This window comes from Arvicola amphibius, chromosome 12, assembly GCF_903992535.2.
Source record: "Arvicola amphibius chromosome 12, mArvAmp1.2, whole genome shotgun sequence".
NCBI lineage: Eukaryota > Metazoa > Chordata > Mammalia > Rodentia > Cricetidae > Arvicola > Arvicola amphibius.
The window spans coordinates 2,631,102-2,651,100 of NC_052058.2; the positions used below are offsets into that span (position 1 = coordinate 2,631,102).

A 19,999-nucleotide genomic window follows, 5' to 3' on the forward strand; every position below is an offset into this window, starting at 1 on the left:
AAGAGATGGGGGTGGAATGGGCCAGGCCAATTGAAGGCTGCACCTGGATTTGAGACAGTGCCAGTCAGCTTTAGTTACTGTAACAAATACCCAAGGCCGTCTGCTTGAAAAGAGAAGGGCTTGTTTTGCTTGGGTCCGTGGTTGCATGGTCCCGTCGTATCTGGGCCCAAGGTGAGGGAGTGCATGGCGGAGGACGTTACTCAGTGCATGGTGACTGGGCAATGAGAGAACCTGTAAGAAAGAACGAGAGCAGAGTGAGGAGAGCAGAGACAGAGGCAGGGAGAAGGGGGCGGGGCTCTCTGTCTCCCTTTCTGAAGCATGCCCCAATGACCCAACTTCCTCTCGTCTCCTGAAAGTGCAGCCACCCATTAGTAATGCTGGCAACTGACCCTTTAAAGGATGAGCTTCGGAGTTCCACATCTCAGCTCTAGCACAGAACCCTTCTGTATTGGATGGCCCAGTGACCTGCTCCACCTTACTGCTGATAGGCGAGATAATTAAATCACTGGTTGGCCCATTAGCTCTAACTTCTTATTAGCTAACTCTTACATATTAGTTTAACCCATCTCCATTAATCTGTGTATCGCCACATGGCAGTAGCTTATCAGCAAAGTTTGTCAAGTCTGACTCTGGCGGTGACTCCATGGCTTCTTTCTGACTCAGCCCTTCTTTCTCCCAGCATACAGCCTAGCTTTCCCTGCCTACCTAAGTTCTGCCTTGCCATAGGTCCAAAGCAGTTTCTTTATTCACTAATGGTAATCACAGCACACAGAGGGGACTCCCACATTACCTTGGCAAGCAAAGAATTGGCAAACTTTTCTTAGGATGCTTGGTTGGACGTCCGCGGCGCTGATGTGTGACCTTGTGCATAGCTGTAAAGTCTTAAACTTATGATCTATTTACACAAAGGCTTTAGTCTAGTTTGAACCTGCTCTAAGGTGAAAGTGAATTGTGTGCCTCCTAAGTGCTGGGGTTTAAGGCCTGCACCACCAAGATGCCCCCATCTTAAGCCATTAGAAATATTCACCAACAGGTAAATAGAGCTGTGTTACATGATTATAAAGACATGTGGCTCGTGTTTTTCATCCATACTGGGGTAAAAAGAAACCCCAATCATCTTCAGTTAGGTTCAGCCATAGTTATGTTAAACACCCACACAAAATCCTTTCTTTAGCCCCATTGTTTGTGAAAAGTACCAATGAAAGATGATTTTTTGCAAATGACTCATAGAGGTGTATACTCAGAGACGGGTTTTAATCCCTAAGCCTCAGAACAACACCTGTGCGAACCAGTGTCAGAAATGAAGGCAGGGCTGGAGACACGAAGCATTCTTCCCAGCCTTCCTGAGCTGGCCTCCTGCTAACAAGGCCCAGGATGCTCCCCCGCCTCCTGTCTCCAAGAGGTGGGGGTGACCTTGAGCATCTGACATCTGTGCTTCTGCAGGTTGGTTATCTTTGGCTGTGGGAGCTTGTGCTACTGGAGCAGCCTCTGAGCATGCTGCTACCCCTGCTCCAGACTGTCCCCAAGCAGAGCCTGTCTCAGAGTAACACCTTACTGCCGCCTTCCAAGATGACGGGTCTAGCACATATTCCTTACCTCTTGATGAACGTGTAGTGTCTTAATTGTTTTTTTTTTCTTGTTGTTGTTGTTTTGTTTTTTTGGTTTGGTTTTGCTTGGTTTTTTTTTTTTTTTTTTTTTTTTTTTTTTTGGTCATAAAGCCCCAAAAACAATTTGGAGAGAAAATGGTTTCTTTTGCTTATTCTTCCACATCATAGTTCATAATCAAATGCAGTCAGGACAGGAACTTAAACAGGGCAGGCATGTGGAGGCAGGAGCTGCTGCAGAAGCTATGGAGGGGAGCTGCTTACTGACTTCCTCATGGCTTGCTCAGCCTGCTTTCTAATAGAGCTCAGGATCACCAGCCCAGGATGACATCACCCACAATGAGCTGAGCCCTCCTCCACCAATCACTAGTTAAGAAAAATGCTCTACAGACTTGCTGGCAGCCCCATCTTGTGGAGGCATTTTCTCAATTGAGGTTCCCTCCTCTCAGATGACTTTAGCCTGTATCAGGTTGATATAAAACTGTCCAGCACATGTAGTGTATAGGTAATGTACATGTATATATATACACACATGACAGCTTTTTTCTTGGCATTTTTTTTAGTGTTTGTGTGTTTGGATGTATGTAGGTGCATGTGTATGTGTGGGGGATATTTGCATGCTTGTGGAGGTCAGAGGTCAACCTTGGGAGTCATTCCTCAGAAAGCCATCCCACCATTTTTTAAATTTAAATTTTTTTTTTAGTTTATGTGTATAAGTGTTTGCCTGAATGTATATAGTGTATTGTGTTATTGTGTATGAGCACCTTGTGCTTGAGGAAGCCAGAAGAAGCCACCAGATATCATGGAACTGGAATTAAAAACAATTGGCGGCCCAAATCAACTTTATTTTTACAGATAAGGTCAGTTGAGGGTCTGGTCCTCCAGGGTCACCTGGGCTTGGGCTCCTGTAACTCTTTTTGATTGTTTTATCTGGTGGCAATGAGTCCAACCTGCCCGGAAGCACCGAGGACATTTCTCTCTGTGTTGACACCCCCTTTGCAGAGTGCATGCTAAGTAGAGTCCACCCAGTGGGGAATCCAAGGTTCCCCAGTAAAGAGAACACGTGACTTGTCAGACCTTTAAGACGTTTTAACAAGTGCTCCCTGGTCCCCTGGAACCTAGCTGGCCTTGGAGGTCAAAGGTCTGTCACAGAACCGGAAACTCCCAGATTTGGCTTGGCTGGCTGGTCGCTGAGCTCCAGGGATCTGTCTGCCTCTACTTCCAGAGTGCTGGGCTTGCAAGTGCCTGCCATGGGAGAAAGACATCACTGCTGCCATGTTTGAGCCACCTTGATTCATGACATTCTTGAATTCCGTGACTACAGAAGTCCATGTAACTATTTTCGTGGTAGAACATGTCATCTGGAACGGCCTGAACCTGTGTTGCCAGGCAGCACCCGTTTATATTTGACTCAGAGTAAACACGAGGCAAAAACTGAGGGGCAAAGAGTCCTCTTGCCTGTGACGATGGATAAGATTGGGTTTGAAGTGATAAAACATTCTGTAATTGGCAAGTGATGGTATTTGCTCACATTTGTAAATACGCTAAAACCTCCCGAATTACACTCTGAACGGACGGATTCCCTGACAGGAATGGCTGAAGAGGTGGTGGGGGATCTGAGTGTGATTCCCCAGCACCCACATGAAAAGAGGCTCTGTAAACCCAGCCCAGGAGAGGGAGAGTCGAGTAGATCCCTGCGGCTTACCTGCCAGCCAGCCCAGTCTGCTTAGCAAGTCCCAGGTCCCATTGAGAGAGCCTGTCTCAAGAAGCAAGGTGGGGCTAGCCAGGTGGCTCACGGGTAAAACCACTTGCCATCAAATCTGATGACCTGAGTTCAGTTCCTGGCATCTACAGGGTGGTAGGAGAGAATTTGTTGTGTGAAGTCTTTATACTCTTTTGGTTTTTTGGGGGGGGGCCACTACCCAGTTCCCAGAGAGGCTTCTTCTTAGGAATGCCTGGCCTTAGCTTGGCTTGTTTCTTGCCAGCTTTTCTTAACTTAAATTGTCCCCAACTACCTTTTGCCTCTGGGCTTTTTCGTTTTCTTACTTCTGTATATCTTACTGTATATTCACTGTTTCTCCATGGCTGGCTGGGTGGCTGGTCCCTGAAATCCTTCTCTCTCTGTTGTCTCATTGCTCCTCCTCTTCCTCATTTCTCCTTCTATTTATACTCTGCCTGCCAGCCCCACCTATATCCTTGCTCCTGGCTCACTATTTTTTTTATTGATTTTTATTGAGCTCTATATTTTCCTCTGCTCCCCTCCCTGCCTCTCCCATCCCCCCTTCAGCCCTCCTCAAGGTCCCCATGCTCCCAGTTTACTTAGGAGATCTTGTCTTTTTCTACTTCCCATGAAGATTAGATCCATGTATGTCTCTCTTAGGGTCCTCATTGTTGTCTAGGTTCTCTGGGATTGTGATTTGTAGGCTGGTTTTCTTTGCTTTATGTTTAAAAACCACTTATGAGTGAGTACATGTGATAATTGTCTTTCTGTGTCTGGGTTACCTCACTCAAAATAATGTTTTCTAGCTCTATCCATTTGCCTGCAAATTCAAGATGTCGTTAGTTTTTTCTGCTGTATGGTACTCCATTGTGTAAATGTACCACATTTTCCTTATCCATTCTTCAGTCGAGGGGGCATTTAGGTTGTTTCCAGGTTCTGGCTATGACAAACAAAGCTGCTATGAACATAGTTGAGCACACGTCCTTGTGGCACGATTGAGCATCCTTTGGATATATATATATATATATATATATATATATATATATATATATATATATATATACATATATATATATATATATATATATATACATACATATATACCCAAAAGTGGTATTACTGGGTCTTGAGGAAGATTGTTTCCTAATTTTCAGAGAAATTACCACACTGACATCCAAAGGGGCTGTACCAGCTTGTATTCTCACCAGCAATGCAGGAGTGTTCCCTTTTCCCCCACAACCTCTCCAGCATAAGTTATCATCAGTGTTTTTAATCTTGGCCATTCTTACAGATGTAAGATGGAATCTCAGAATTATTTTGATTTGCATTTTTCTGGTGACTAAGGATGTTAAACATTTCCTTAAGTGTCTTTCAGCCATTTTAGATTCCTCTGTTGAGAGTTCTCTGTTTAGGTCTGTACTCCATTTTTTTTTATTGAATTATTTGTTCTTTTGATGACCAATTTCTTGAGTTTTGTATATTTTCGAGATCAGACCTCTGTGTGATGTGGGGTTGGTGAAGATCTTTTTCCATTCTGTAGGCTGTTGTTTTGTCTTGTTGACCGTGTCCTTTGCTTTACAGAAGCTTTTCAGTTTTGGGAGGTCCCATTTATTAATTGTTTCTCTCAGTGTCTGTGCTACTGGGTTATATTTAGGAAGTGGTCTCCTGTCTGGCTCACTATTGACCATTCAGTTCTTTATTGAGACCATCAGGTGTTTTAGACAGGGAAAATATCACAGCTTCACAGAGTTAAACAAATGCAGCATAAACAAAAGCAACACATCTTAAAATAACATTCCCCAGCAAGAACCGACTCCGGCAAGCTGCCCTCTGACCTCCCTGTGTGCACTTAAGCACACACACATACAAATGAATAAATAAACAAAATAGAACCAACAAGGATGGTGAATGAGAAAAGACACTCAAGATTGACTTGAGATGGATGTACGTGCACACACACGCATGCACACACACGTGCGCGCACACAACCACGAACACACACATACTCAATAAGAAATGAGTGAATAAAATGAGACTCTGTGGGCACCTCTTGGTATTTCTTAATTTGGAAGAAAAACTGTGGAACTTACATGTGACATAAGGCTCAGGAGATTCTCATGGATCCTCCATGGAAACACACAGAAAAGAACTGGGGTTCTGTTTCCACTTCCCTTGAGCTTCCTGGGACACCACTGTAGATCATTCACTTGCTTCCAAAGGGATGGCGACAGCGTGTTCATGCAGCATCCAAGACTTTTCTCCTATTTTAAGAGGGTCGCTACGGAATGGCCTGTGCAGCTGACCAGGCGACCTTCAGACGTCTAGAGGACAAGCTCCAACCTCACAGAGACACCGACAGAGCTGTCACTGCTGACCTCGTAGTCACGTCATGGAGTGTGTGGCTCCCACAGCAGCCCTGCACCACATGGGAAGCAAGCCCCCCCTCAAAGTCACAGAATACAAGAAAGCCACAAATCATGGGATTTTCTGAATGTGTTGTTGGGGACATCAGGAAGGCAGGTTATACCAAACCAGAAAAATCTCTGTTGTAGTCGCAGATGCCATTGCTAGCTTTTGGGTTGATGGGAGCTAGTCTCCACTAAATCATTACATCCCCAAGTTTCACTTGATATGTGAAAAAACAGGTCAGACAAAGAGGTGGACAAGAAATAAGTATTTAAGAGGCTAAGGTGTAGCAAGGCAATTTGGCTCTGTATCAGCAGCAATCCAAGTCTCCATGATGATGTAGTAGGCGGTGGTTCAGTCTTGTAGACTTTAATAAAGACATGGCTTTTGTTCTGGGGACTTCAGTTCCTGTTTTGTAAGATAGAGTACTATCCCATTGTCTGGATCCACTGTAACTTGTCTGCTTGTGGATGGACGTTTGGATTGTTCCCATCTTTTGTCTGTTAAGAGTTCTGTAAGACTGCCTGCATGTCTCTGTGTGGAGACACTTGCATCTCTCTTGACCAAAGCCTGAATTTCTGGGACATGGGAAACTCTGTTTGTTTTCCATTTTAGTTATTGTTTTTCTTGTTGTGGGATATTCTTATGTGCTGTGTATGATGTCTTCATCGACACTCTCTGATATGGCTTTTGGATTCTGACGGATACAGGTTTGGAAAGGACTTGCGAAGGGTCGTCCCCCCCCCCATCCTCCTAGTTTTTAAGCAAAATGGGTATTTTTGCATGCTTTTTTTCTTTGTTACCTGTGAAAGCATGCCTTGTGTGCTGGCGAGGTGGCTTTGTTAGAAAAGGCCCCTGCCACACAAGCTTGATGCCTTGAGTTCAATTCCTGGAGCTCCCAGTGGAAGGGAGGACCGGCTCCAGTGGAAGGGAGGACCGACTCCAGTGGAGAGAGGACCGGCTCCCAGTGGAAGGGAGGACCGGCTTCCAGAAGTTGTTCTCTGCCTTTCACGTGTGCACTGTGGCACATACACATGTGCACACACACAAACACATGCACATAAACTTTTTTAAAAAAAGATGTAGCTTGTGGAAAGGTCCCCTTGCCTGTGACAGTAATAAAGGTGATCTCATTTTTGTTGGTTACTTTTCCGTTGCCATGATTAAACACCTCAGCAAGGCATCTTATAGAAGAAAGAGTTTATTATTTGGGCTCACGGTTCCAGAGGCTTAGAGTCCGTGATGGTGGGGACAGTATGGAGCAGGTGGCAGACTACAGGGCAGGAAGCTAAGTGTTCATATCTTGAATCACAAGCAAGGAGTGAACTAGAAGCACATAGCTTTTTACTCAAACCTACCCCCAGTGACATTCTTCCTCCAGTGAGGCTAAAGCCCTTAACTTTCCCCTCTCGGGACCAACTAGGGACGAGGTGCAAATGCCCAAGACCGTGGAAGGCAAGAAGGGACTGGAGAAGAAGCAAGACAGACCCAGGAGGCTGCTGTCTTTCGCTGGTATGGCTGACGAGGCCCTTTGCTTTTCAGGAGGACTGGCCCTGGCCCAAGTACTCTTCTTCTATGTGAAATACTTGGTGCTCTTCGGTGTTCCGGCCCTGCTCATGCGCCTGGACGGTCTCAAACCACCACCCCTTCCCCGCTGCGTCAGCACCATGTTCAGCTTTACTGGGATGTGGAGGTCAGTCTCCTGGTTTAAGTCTTTTGGGTGTGTCCGGTGGGCTTGGCTGGCTTCAGAGAGTTTGGCTACTGTTTGTCCCTTTACCAACGCCACATTTGGTACTACACATTCTTTATCCTGCTAAGGTGATGGCAGTCTGGACTTTCTGACCCGCACAGAGTTACCACAAAGGTACAGAGGTAAGTGAGGCAGGACTCACACAGGACTGTGATGTCTCATGGCTGTGGGAAAAGGCTTCATTTTGGGTCGCTATTTGAGTGTAAAGAGTAACATGGGAGCCCTAGACATGGGAGCGTGGGAGGCAGCTGGTCACATTGAGGCTGCAGCCAGTGAATGCTGGTGCTTACCTCGTTTTCTCCTTTTTATGCAATCCGGGACCCAAACCCGGGGAATGGTACCACCTGCTTTTAGGGTGGGTCGTCCCTCCCCAGCTAACCTACCCAAGATGGTGTGCCTGGAGGCTTGCCTCCCAGGTGACTCTGGATTTGGTCAAACTGACAATAAACATCATCACAGACATGATATGGGGTATTCATCACTCTGCTTTCCTTGAGAAGTGAGCGTGTAAGGCACACTGTTGACTATAAACGGGCCGAGTGTAACAGCCTAGGCCAACGCTCACTGCCGTTTACCCATTTGCAGGTTTTGAAAAACCTTCTGGTCTGGTTGTCTTATCTCTTTAGTAACAATAGTAATGTGATGTATACATTTGTCTCCAAAAGTTCTTTTGAAGAGGAGGCAAGCCACAGAAGATGCTTTCAAATGCTAACCCTCAACTTTGTGTTGTTCCAGTACAGGGTTTGTACAATAGACTGATGTTTTCTCTGAGTTTTTTGGCTGTTATTGATTTTTGTCCCCTAAACTTATGATTGGCCTGGGACTTTTTGTTCCTAAAGATCCCTAAGTTCCTTATCATTTTTGGCGGCTGTTTTCCAGGAGGACTTGTTTGCACACACGTTTTTCTGACCATATCCAGCATGTAGCAAGGATTGAGATTGCTATTGCAATTGCAGACCCAGTGGAAGAAGCTCAGGGTAGGCGCCAACTCAGCAGGGGGAATCAGTGCCTACTTGAAACTTGGTCTTCGGTTCCCTCGCTTGGCTTCTTTCTAGTTCTCGCCCTGTTCAGAGTTGCTGTCTGCCTCATTCATCTCTGTAGACCCAAGATGGAGGTAGCGGGAGAACTCAGCGAGTGTTGCCAAACCCCTGCTGCTCTTTGGAGGACACAGGCTGCTTGCAGTGTTGCTTCTCCGTAGCTGTGTAGACGCACGTGGCGTGACCTGGGCTTCTGCATGCACGTGTTAGCTGTGTTCCAGCTTGCTTTACGGGGTTGGAGGTTTCCTGTAGCTGTAGAAGGGCAGCTCAGCAGCTCCCCTACATCTCCTTTGTCATCTCATCAAGCCCCAGGCTGGTCTTGTTAAAGCCAGGACTGGGGAAGGCAGAGGGGCTCTTTTCACGGCTGGATAGTTTTTGTTGAGACCAACCTCACTGGAAGCTGTCATCCTGTGACCTGCTCAGAAAGGTCGCTTCCTCAGTCCATGGTGGGGACCGGGTATGATTTGGGAACATGTCACAAGCATCTGGTGGGAGCCCTGCATGGCTTCTCTGCTTCTCTGTTGTGACCATCCGCTCTAATGTACTTGGAAAGGATGTTTTTTTCTGGGGACTTCTGCAGGGTCAGCTGGAGTGGTCACCATGGTGACCAGGACAGTTTCCTTGTCCATAGTTACTAACTCACTGATTGCTATAAGGTGGCTGTGTTTTATACAGTGAAACAGATGACTGTCTGTTTTTGTTTTATTTAATCAAATTTAATTTTTTAAAATTTTTAAGTGTGTGTATGTTTCTGTGTCTGTGTCTATATCTGTCTATAGCTATGCATACGTGAGTGTATATATCTGTGTATCTCTATATAGCTATGCATATGGCCCCCTTGGAGGCCAGAAGATTCTTGACATTGGATGCAGTAGGGCTGGATTACAGTTATTTTAACCCATCCGGTGTGAGCACTAGGAGCCGAATTTGTGTCCTCTTGAAGACTGAAGAGCAGTATACACTATTAACTGATGGACCATCTCTCCAGCCCCCTTATTTAACTTATTTTTTGCCCAAGAAAGATCCTCAACTTACATAAACTACAGAGATGGATAGAACATATATGCCATTGTCATGTAACAAATCGTTACTCTGTGGGGCTCCAAAGTGTGAGCCCTTGGAGCAATGGTGATTGAAAGTTATTTACAAGAGCACTTGATGAAAATATGAATAGATTCTCCTCTAGGACTGATGCAGGCTCCCTTTCTAGCTTCTGCAGCATTCAAGACTAGAAGGTTCCTTGCCATTTTAGATTTATTGATCAAAGCAAGTGTCTGTGTCTATGTGAGCCTTTGTGAGTTTGTGTTGTGCCCCGTGTGCGTGTGGTGACCAAGGAGGCCCATGGGCATCAGATGCCCTGGAACTAGAGTCACTGGTGTTTGTGAACTGCCAGGTGTGTGGGTTCTGGACACTGACCCTGAGTCCTCTGCAAGAGCAGGACGGGCTTTTACCCACAGTGCTGTCTTTGTTTTGTTCTTGAGACAAGGTGTGGCCGTGTAAGTCTCGGTGGGTTTTGAAATCATGAAATCAGCCTCCTGTTGTAGTAGGAGGCTGCTTGTTTGTTCCCAGCTGCTCAACCCCGAAATAATCACACAGAAACCATATTATTTGCAATACTGTTTGGCCAATAGCTTAAGTGTATTTCTGGCTAACTCATATCTTAATTAACCCATTTCCATTAATCTGTGTATCATCATGAGACTGTGGCTTACCAAATAAAGTTCAGACGTCTGTCTCTGGTGGGGCTACATAGCTTCTCTCTGACTCTGCCTTCTTTCTCCCAGCATTCAGTTTAGTTTTCCCCACCTGCTATAGGCTCAAAGCAGTTTCTTTATTATCCAGTGTTATTCACAGCATACAGAGGGGGAAATCCCACATCAGCCTCCCAAATGTTAGGGTTACCAGCATACACCACCACACCAGCCCCTCCGTATTTTTAAGTTTCTTTCCAGCTTGCTGGCTGTACTTAGAAGAAGTGCTTGTGTCTTTGCGCGAGGTGGCCTTCTCAGGTTAAGCAGCCCAATTTCAGAATCCACGTGAGCCTCTGAGCCGTGGTACCCAGGGGAAAGCTCATGAGAGGCTTTTTTCAGAAGAATAAAAGTGCTGATTATCTTTGTGTCATTTGCGACTGTTCCTTCCTCACAGGGAGGTTTTTCAGTGTTGTATGTGGGTGTGCATGGATGTCTGGTGTATGTGTGTGCTTGTGCAGTATATGTGCATGTGTGTGTACATGTACGTGTCTGCGTAGCACATGTGAGTGCATATGTACATGTGTGTTCATGAGTGTGGAGGCCAGAGGTAAATGTTGGGTGTCTTTCTCAACTACCCTCCATCTTCTGAGACAGTCTCTTGCTGGACCTGGAAGGCATTGATTGGCTAAGCTGGCAGGTCAGCAAGCTCTGAGGACCTGCCTGCCTCTAGCTCTTCTGCACTAGGGTGGCAGACATCCATGACCACACCCAGCTTTGTTCTGTGGGTTTCATGTTACATTTCTGGGTGTGTGGTCTTTTAAGGGAAGGCAAGTTGTGAAGTTGTGATGTCTAGTATCCAACTTTACACCCATGTCTCTGGGCTGCATATGGGGTGTTGCTGCAGACCAGGAACGGCCCCTTCTTCCTGAGTGTAAGCAGAATTTAGTCAAGAGCGGAGGGGAAGCTGGCGGTGCACATGCTCTGCTGGGCGATGGTGGAGGGGAGAGGTTTAGAATAGTCTCCTGGAGGTTATCGAGTGATTCTCTCAGTCTTCTGGAAATAGATATCGAGTGAAGCTTAGACCAATGATGAGCCTGTTATTAGCACAGCACTTTACACGGAACACGAGGCTGGCTGGCTGTGCCGTCTTCCAATCAGGACCCCGATGCCAGCAGCCTGCTGTGTCATTGGAACCTGAGCTTTGTAGCCTAGAACAGACGACTCTGGCCATCGGCAGGGAGATGATCTTTCTTGACTGGATGGTTTATGTTGGCCATGAAGAACTGCTGCTCTCTCTGATGGTCCACATCTACAGTTGGGACCTGCTGGGTCTGTTCACGCCTGTCCCCAGCTTTCCTTTCCACAGATCTCGCTGAAATATTTACAGACGTAGCAAAGCCCCAGGGAGCAGCCGTATTCCCGTGGTGTGAGTTTTCCGTGGCTGTATGGGGCTGAGAAACTGAAATTTCTACGCTTTAATCTCTAGGTTTCATGTTTTAATTTAGAGGAGCTGAGATCTCTAATGAGTATCTTTTGCCAAGAGTCATTAAAGATGGCGTTGCCCGTCTGAGGTCCCAAATTAGTGTTCTGATCTGATTCCCAGCTATAGAGGTGAATGAAGTGTGCAAAGTGATAGGGTTTCCCACAGTGGCTGGTGAGTTATGGGTCAATTTCCGTTATCTCAAGAATCTCAGGCAGCTTGCCCTCCGCACTGCTTGAATTACGATGCTTCCCGGTCTTTGCAGGCAAATTCATGCATCATCCGCTATCCCAGAGGAATCTGGATAGCAGTTGGTGAGGGCTAGACTTTATTGCATGAGTACATTTTTAGTCTGGGAGGAGGAGCAGGGGGAGGAGCCCGAGCACTTTCTCTCAGTGGAGCATCAATTGCCCAGACTGGGAGGTCAATAGAAGACTTTAGCTCTCTAGGTAGGGAGCTGGTTCTGCTGTGCAATCAACAGTACATCCAGGGATAGACGGCTGCCTCTTTGAGCCTCCTGCCTCTGAATGAGGCTTAACCCCCAGTCGTTAGGGCAGGGTGCCAGGATGCTATGGCCTCCCAGCATCGCTGGTACAGAACAGAGACTGGGTGAACCTAAAGAGGAAAGGGGGAGTAGGCTTTGTTTACAGTGCTCACCTTATCCAGAGGAACCCTGGTCCCCAAGAGCTTGTTCCTCATCAGTTGTGAGACTCTGGGTAGTTGCTTCATTTTCTGGGCCAGTCTTCTACCTCTAAAGTGAAGATTTGTCCCATAGGATAATGTGATGATTGTTGGAAATGAGATTATAGTAGAGGTCTACCTCCTGCTGGGCCAGGCCTGGGAACAGTGAGTGCTGAGGAATTGGCTAAGCAAAGACTCCATCCAGTTGGAATCTAGAGCAGCCATGATCCAGCAGAGTGGGGTAAAGTCAGAGACGTCAATGCCCTTGTTCCTCAGCCCAATCGCACAGAAGCCAGATGGCTTCCTACCACACTGTGCTACTCACGGGATCTGGCAAGTTGGCAGCCTCCTTCCACCTCATTTTTCTGAGGCGTTAAGGTGGACTGACGGCAGCACTTGCTCTGGCGGCTGCTGTGGGGTTAGCGGAGACCACACACTCAGGCAATGGGCACAGGGCAAACACCAAACATTAGCTCAGTGTCATTGGTACAGATAGGGTAAAATTTGTACCGTGCCTTTTGCGTTTTTACTTTTCTGGTAAAGAAAGTCTGGAAGGGTGAGTGGTTGGAGATGTGGAAAATGGGTAGCACTGTGCAGAAGATGGGTTTCAGATGGGAGCATGGGGCCCCAGGTCTGCCCCAGGCGCTGGGGTATTTTTATTAATGAGCACACCATAGACAGTGCAGTCTATGGACTCTGCACAACTTCCTTCCTTTATACCTAACTCTTCCCTCCTGGTCCCCATTCAGCAGACGCAGTAAATGCATTTTTCTTTCTTCATATTTTAAGAAATATTTTTTCTGGACACAGACTTCCATTGATCAAAGTAGAAAGGAAATATGGAGTTGGCCACCGTTCTGATTTGTGTGCTGGTTCATTTTGCTTCAAAGGCCATCCTTTCCATTTCCCTTGTGTGGAAGATTTTTCCATGTCCAATTGTGGACAGACTCTTTGATAGAAGGCTTCTGGAATAGAAGCAGTGTGGCACAGGGAACACCTGGGCCTCTTCCTATGGAGGGCATTGGTCATCCCTCAGTCTTGCTAGTCACCAGAATATGGTGTTGGGGGCACAGGTGTGGGGCCACAGGTGTGGGGCCAGGCTGCCTGTGCTTGGGTCCTGGTTGCCCTCGGGAAATCCGTGCTGAAGCAATGAACGTGGAATGTCACTCACAAGTGCACGTGTTGAATACTTGGTCCCTGGTGGATGTGATGTTTGGGGAGTTTGTTGAACCTTCAGGAGGTAGGACCTCACTGGAAGAGGCAGGTCACTGGGGGCTGTCCTTCAGGTTTATAGCTGACCTTGCTTCCTGTGTGGTTCTGGCTCTTGATCCGCTGGGAGAGCAAATCCCCCATGTTCCTGCTGGTGCAGACATGAGCTGTTCCCCTCACCACTCTTTCTTGCCAGGATGGAGTCCAGCTTCTCCAACTGCACGAGCTCAAACCTCTCTTCCCCCACTTTTCTTCTTGTCAAGTGTTTATTTTGTCACAATGATGAGAAAAATGATGAATTCAGTAGACAATCATGGTTTTCTAAAATTCTGCCCATTGTAACTTAAGAGCAAAGATTCCAGTGTTTTGAACTGGTGTGTAACTGGTCTTTCTCTGGGTGCTGTGGGCCACACCTGAAGGATGTTATACACATCATACATGACCACGGTGGGTTCTCAGCCTTCCTCACCTCCTAATATTCTTCGTCAGGTGTTCTATGTGGTGTGTCAAAATATTATGTCTACTTTCAATTTTATTGAGAACGAATGCACCTTGAGAGGAGTCTGGAAGGAGGAGTGTATACACCTGCCTTAATTACAGCCCTCATTTCCCCAGACATTGTGCTCTGCCATAGAGAGCAGAGGAGGGAGGAAGTTGCCGGCTTGAAGGGAGAAAAGACTTTCCGTGCAGACTTTGATGCAAGGGGAGTCTGACAGCTGCTTGTCTTCAGGGTTGGAGTTTTTCTAAGGGAAGTGCTGAGAAAAAAGAAGTCTAACTCTCTTACACATTAAGTTGAGGAAACAGGATGCAGTGTTGGGAGCAAAGCTCTTCTGGAACATACCATGGAAACATTCAGATTCTGGCAATGATAAGAGAGCGGCTGTAAATATGTAGCTGGAGTTCTGTAGACAGTTATGTAAGTGCTTTCAACTGTGTTGAGCGTGAGCCTGAGGTACGATGTGGGATTCAAGGGGCTCCTTGATGTTGCCTTGAGTACCAACTCCCTAGAAACTCATTGTGGAAGTGGCGGAGAAGGGCTCCGTTGGCAGAGAGTTGGTTTGTAGGCACCAAAGACTAGGAGGAAGGAGCTGCCTCATTAGTCCAAGTCACTGACTGGGTGGTGGTGTGGGCTGTTGAGGGCTTCCCCCATTATGTTAGAGACAGAGATCTAGAGACTTCCTAGATGGAGGTTGGAAGGAGGCTTCTCTGATGCCCACACAGAGATGACTTTTTCTCCCATGGGTGTCTCCTCTACACCCCCCCCCCTTAGCCTTTCCACCCCTTTGTCCCACTCTGCCCACATCTGCTCCCCAGTTCTGTGTTGTAGAAAGTCTTCAACAGGTTGGCATCTCAGAGGTCAAAGTCAGAAGTAAACACTCTCCTGTGGTGGCATTTCAATTGTATTTTTTTTTTTTTTTTTGGTTTTTCGAGACAGGGTTTCCCTGTAGTTTCTAGAGCCTGTCCTGGAACTAGCTCTTGTAGACCAGGCTGGCCTCGAACTCAGAGATCCGCCTGCCTCTGCCTCCCGAGTGCTGGGATTAAAGGCGTGCGCCACCACCGCCCGGCTCTTCAATTGTATTTTAATAAATAAAGACTGTCTGAAGATCTGAGGGAAAAACAGTCCCACTGGTCAGCCTTACAGACCAGGTTATGGTAACACACACCTTTAATCCCAGCACCCCCAATGATACACACCTTTAATCCCGTAGCCACACTTGTTGCCATAGAACTTGGGTGGTGCATGCCTTTAATCCCAGTGGTGCACACCTTTAATCCCAGCCCTAGAGAGGAACATAAGACAGGATGAGGTAGCTCTCAGAGACAGTCTCCTTCTGAGATTCCTGGAGGTGGGGTCACCATTTCAGACTAAGGTCAAGGTAAGAGCCAGTGGCTGGCTGTTTTGCTTTTCAGATCTTCAGGTTGAACCCCAATTTTTGACCCTGAGAGAATGATACCGTGTATCGTTCTGCTTTTAGATTTGTGTCTCTCCCTGTGTAGTAACCTCTCCTTCAGGATATTAGGGGTCAGCAGAGGGCGGGCAGGGAAAGAGAGCTGGATAATTTCATCTTCTTCAGTGTCATTTCTGTTCCACGTTCGCTGTGGACAAGAGGCACTCTCTGTTGTGGCATACTCCTTAGGAAAGGAGCCGTGTGTCTCAGCTCTCATAAGTAGAATGAATTTTCTTTTTGTAATGATAAGAAAAGTACTTAAGATTGGACCTGGATTTGATTCTGAATTTGTGAGTAACCAGGTCATGACTAGGAACTAGGGATCGCTAAGATACAAAATGAGTGATTCCAATTAAAAAAACCCTCATTTGAATGAGCTGGTTTATTCTGTGTAATAATCTTATCAATAAGGACGAAGATATCATCAAAAGCTGGGTCACATATTCCATGTCTTACCATTGGTAAGAAAAACTTTTGTTGAATCACGAATTTTGTCTGAGATGAAAATTCATGCATTCTACATCACTGTGGGTGATTATATTGCCTCTTTCTGTTATACTATGAATAAGTGCAAAATTTTTTTTATTTATTTATATTGTTTTTATTTACACGTATGTGTGTATGTCTGTGTGAGTGTACATCACATGCACGCAGGCACCTGCAGAGGTTGGACGAGAACATGAGATTCCCTAGTTGTGAGGTTTTTAGGAGGCGTGAGCTGCCTGACATGGGTGTGTGGGGACTGAACACAGATAGATCCTTTGCAAGAGCAGTGTGCATGTGCGCTCTCAACTTCTGAGCCATCTCTCCAGCCCCAAAAGCATTCGTTGGCGCCATCTTTTGGAGTCCTTAGACTGCGGATTGGTTTGGCTGTGCTGTGCTTGCTTGTGTTGCTATTTCGGGCCCTCTTGCAACTTCCCGTCTTCATTCCAACACCCCATGTGCTCAGGGGTTAGTGCTACAGTCCTGGATACGAGCAGGGCTCTCTGATCCTGTCCAATTGCTCCCCAGAGGTCAATGCTAACACTTCGTCTTTATGAAGAACCCTCAACTGTGATTAATCCACGGTGTGAAGATTGGACGGAGTCTCTGATTGTTGTCCCTAGAAGTGTTGCTTATTTCTTGCCATGGTGTGCAGCTTGCCATCCCTGGCATGGTGTGTAGTTTGGCATGGTATGCAGCTTGGCATGCCCCAGAAGTTTTGGGGTGAACATTCAGAGGTTTTCAGGTTTGAGGCGCTCACTTCAACTATCATTATTTCATACTATGTTTAAAGACACCTTGCTTATGCATGATTTTGCCTCACTAACATTGAACTCATGCACAGCGGCACTGGAACTCGGGCCTGAGGGAAATGGGGGAATACTGACACCGGTTTTTCTCAGATAAGCTGCACCATGGCTTTCTCATGCTTAGGGACACCACACAGTACTTCCTGTGGCATGCTTATGGGACAGTGATGTCGTCTTCCAGAACATACAAAAATGTGGCAGCACAGATGGGATGCCAGTGTGGAGTGCGCCAACAGCACAGCGAGCCCTTTCCATTTAACAGGTCCAGAGACTCGGGGTTCTGGCCTCTGAGCTTGAGTAACTGCGCAAATGTTCATCTGGAGCTCTCGTGGGTTTTATTGATCAGATAAACTCACAAATACAGGGTCCTGGGATAATGAGCATGGATAATGAGGCTAGGCCTCACCAAGAAGGTTACATGCAGTGCAGACCTGAAGGAAGACGTGAGAGACACATGACTAGCTGGGGAGGTGTCGCAGGAAGAGAATATCCAATGAAAAGGCTCTGCGGCCAGATGCACGTCAAAGAGAACAAGGAAGAACAGGTGAGACTAGCGTGCTGCAACGGAGCAGGAAGTGACGGACTAGCAGGAGAGGGCCAGGAGATGGGACGAGCGTGGCCTCAGATGCCACTGTGTATCCTTTGTCTCCACGTCTCAGATGGAGAATATGGGAGGGAGCTGAGCTTCCAGAAGCAAGCGTGCTGTGTGGAAGCACAGACCCAGTGCCTGGCCCCGATGAATCCTCCCACCACACAGAGAAATACTGGGCTGTGCATCTGATATCTCAGGACTGCTCCGAGTCAGCAGGAAAGCTGAACTCTGGGGTTGTGGTATGCATGTGCTTCTGGTGGCTGAGGGTGCGCTCTAGGGGTCCACGAGATGGTTCAGTGGGTAAAGACACTTGCCCCTGAGTCGAATGTCCCTAAAATCCCTTCCCAAGGAGAGACATAAGTCATATCCGCCCCTTCTTCTAAGGTCCCAGTGTCAAATACAGTTGTGATTCGACTGAAGGTCACTCTGAAGAGTCAAAGAGCTCTATTGGGCATCCTTACAGGGCATAGGTGGAGGGCTACTTAAAGGGCTGTGGGCACTGCTCCTCTAACAGATATGTCCAGAAAGCCCTACTCAAAAGGAGCAGGATGTCCCTGTAGCCACAGAGATGTACTCTTCTCCCTCTAGCCCCGCCCCATCCCCAATGCCACATTCAGAGTTGCTGGTTAGTAGATGCAGTTGGGTACTCTACAGCGAGGTGGAGGTTGGGGGGTGATGGGGTGAGCAATGTGGAAGAGGCATAAATCATCAACAAGCCCAACAGGGATGATCTTTGTGAGGCGGGCATGGCTACATGTGTGAAGATGACAGCCATGCGGAACACCTGATGACCCGATGACCCGAGCTCAGGTCCCAGTACTCACGTGATGGAGGGAGAGCACTGACTCCCACATGTTGTCTTCTGATCTTTACATACTTTACATACCACAGCACTTGTCCACACCTGCAGTTTAACACGTTTGTTTAAAAGGGTTGAAGATGGGCTCCAGATTAGGGTGAGCTACTCAAAGCATTCATTTCCAGAAAGCCTGACTGTGTCATCAGGCATGACCATTTAAATGATCCCAAGCCTAGGGTGCCGCAATGAGGTGACGCTCACTCATGGCTTTCCTGGGTGAAAGGCACACGGGGTCCTTTATAGATTTCCCTTTTTCTTGCAGTCATGCTCCAGTCCTTAAGATTGCTCATCCTGTCATCCCCCTTTTGTGGGAAGAAGGTAGCCAGACAGTTCACCAGCACAAAGGTGTTTGTATTGGATGTTGAGTTTGGAAGTGATTCAGGTCCTGCCCCAGAGCGGCCTCAACGAATACAGAAAACACTTCAGACTACGCGTTATTAAAGGCACATGCAGAAGCCGCGCCTGTACAGTGAGAACTTATTAACATTTCAGACTGATGCCTCTTTTAGATTTAATTAGATTTCAGGCTTCAATCGATTTATTAAATGAATTTCTCACCGCTTAAAAGGTGTCATGCGCTCATGGCAGCAGCAGCTTTTGCTCAGCTCTTTCTGTCCTCATCCACTCAGGCAGATCACGGCTCTATCTAATTCAAAGCCGGAGGTTATTTTCCAAAACTACCACACAGTAAATACAGCCTCTTTAGTGCCTGTGGATGCTGGGGTCATTGGTTTTTTAAACGCCTTGTCCACCCTGGATGCTCTGATGGGTTAACCAGCAATAGAAGTTACTATTGTGTAACAATAGCCACCTTCTGGTTGGGAAGTGTTTTTTTTTTTTTTTTTTTTTTTTTTTTTTTTTTTTTTTTTAAATCTGTGTACAGTTGTTTTGACACAAAACCCACAGGCCTTTATGTCTATTGTTGAGAAGGGTATTGGGGCTATTTAGACAGTGGGCAAACAAATGTAATGACTCAAGCCCCTGTTGGTGACTCACGAGCTGGAAAGCAGGCTGCCGACCATGTGCACTTAATGATGCTCTGGGTTTGTTTAGGGGAGCAGAGTGAGTGACTGGTGCATCCTGACCCTGGTTCTACCACGGCTAGTGTCTGCGAAAATGCAAAACACAGCTCTTACCTTACAGAGAAAGGCATGGTGTAGTCTAGAACCAAACATGAATGTCCAAGGCTCAGGAAAGAGATTCAGCTTTCCCCAAGGGCTATGGTCCAAGGAGAGCAATTTTGTAACATTTTAGTAGAAACAGAACAAAGAAAGCTGTCAATCAATAGTTCTCAGATACCAGGCCTTAGCAAAGAGGGGAAGTATCTTCTATGATCTAAGGTGCTTTCTGAGGACACATTTAGCTTTGGAGTTGATGGGAGCTGGTGTGATAGTCACAAGGTCATTAAGTCACACAGAGAGGAGGTCACGACTATTCAAGAGCACAAGATAGCCCAAGAACATTTTTAATTAGGTCTTGGACTTGCAACATTCCAACCTCGCCAGTCATTGAAGTTCTAGCCAACCTGTGTAGAACGTTTGATAATGTATGTGTTCTTTGTAAGAACTTGTGCCTGCCTTATGTGAGCTCAGGCAGTGGCTGGCCTTGTCATGATAGTTCTACTGCGTGAAGTGAGTCTCTGGATACCCGTCATCCCAAGGCTGCTGGGTGTCTGTTCCATGCCTAGTGGCTCCTTCTAGTTTCTGCTGTGTGTCTTTAAGATAAGGAA

The 19,999-nt window shown here is 46.7% G+C and overlaps 1 protein-coding gene across 3 annotated transcripts in view; it reads left to right on the forward strand.

Annotated features, from left to right (window-relative positions):
- The window catches only part of Hhat (hedgehog acyltransferase), a 244,737-nt gene that overhangs the window by 63,001 nt on the left and 161,737 nt on the right, over positions 1 to 19,999 (forward strand). For all 3 annotated transcript variants that reach the window (XM_038349791.1, XM_038349792.1, XM_038349793.1), the window contains one exon: positions 7,273 to 7,423. In XM_038349791.1, the coding sequence (XP_038205719.1) occupies positions 7,273 to 7,423 (151 nt within the window). The remainder of the gene's footprint in view (positions 1 to 7,272; positions 7,424 to 19,999) is intronic.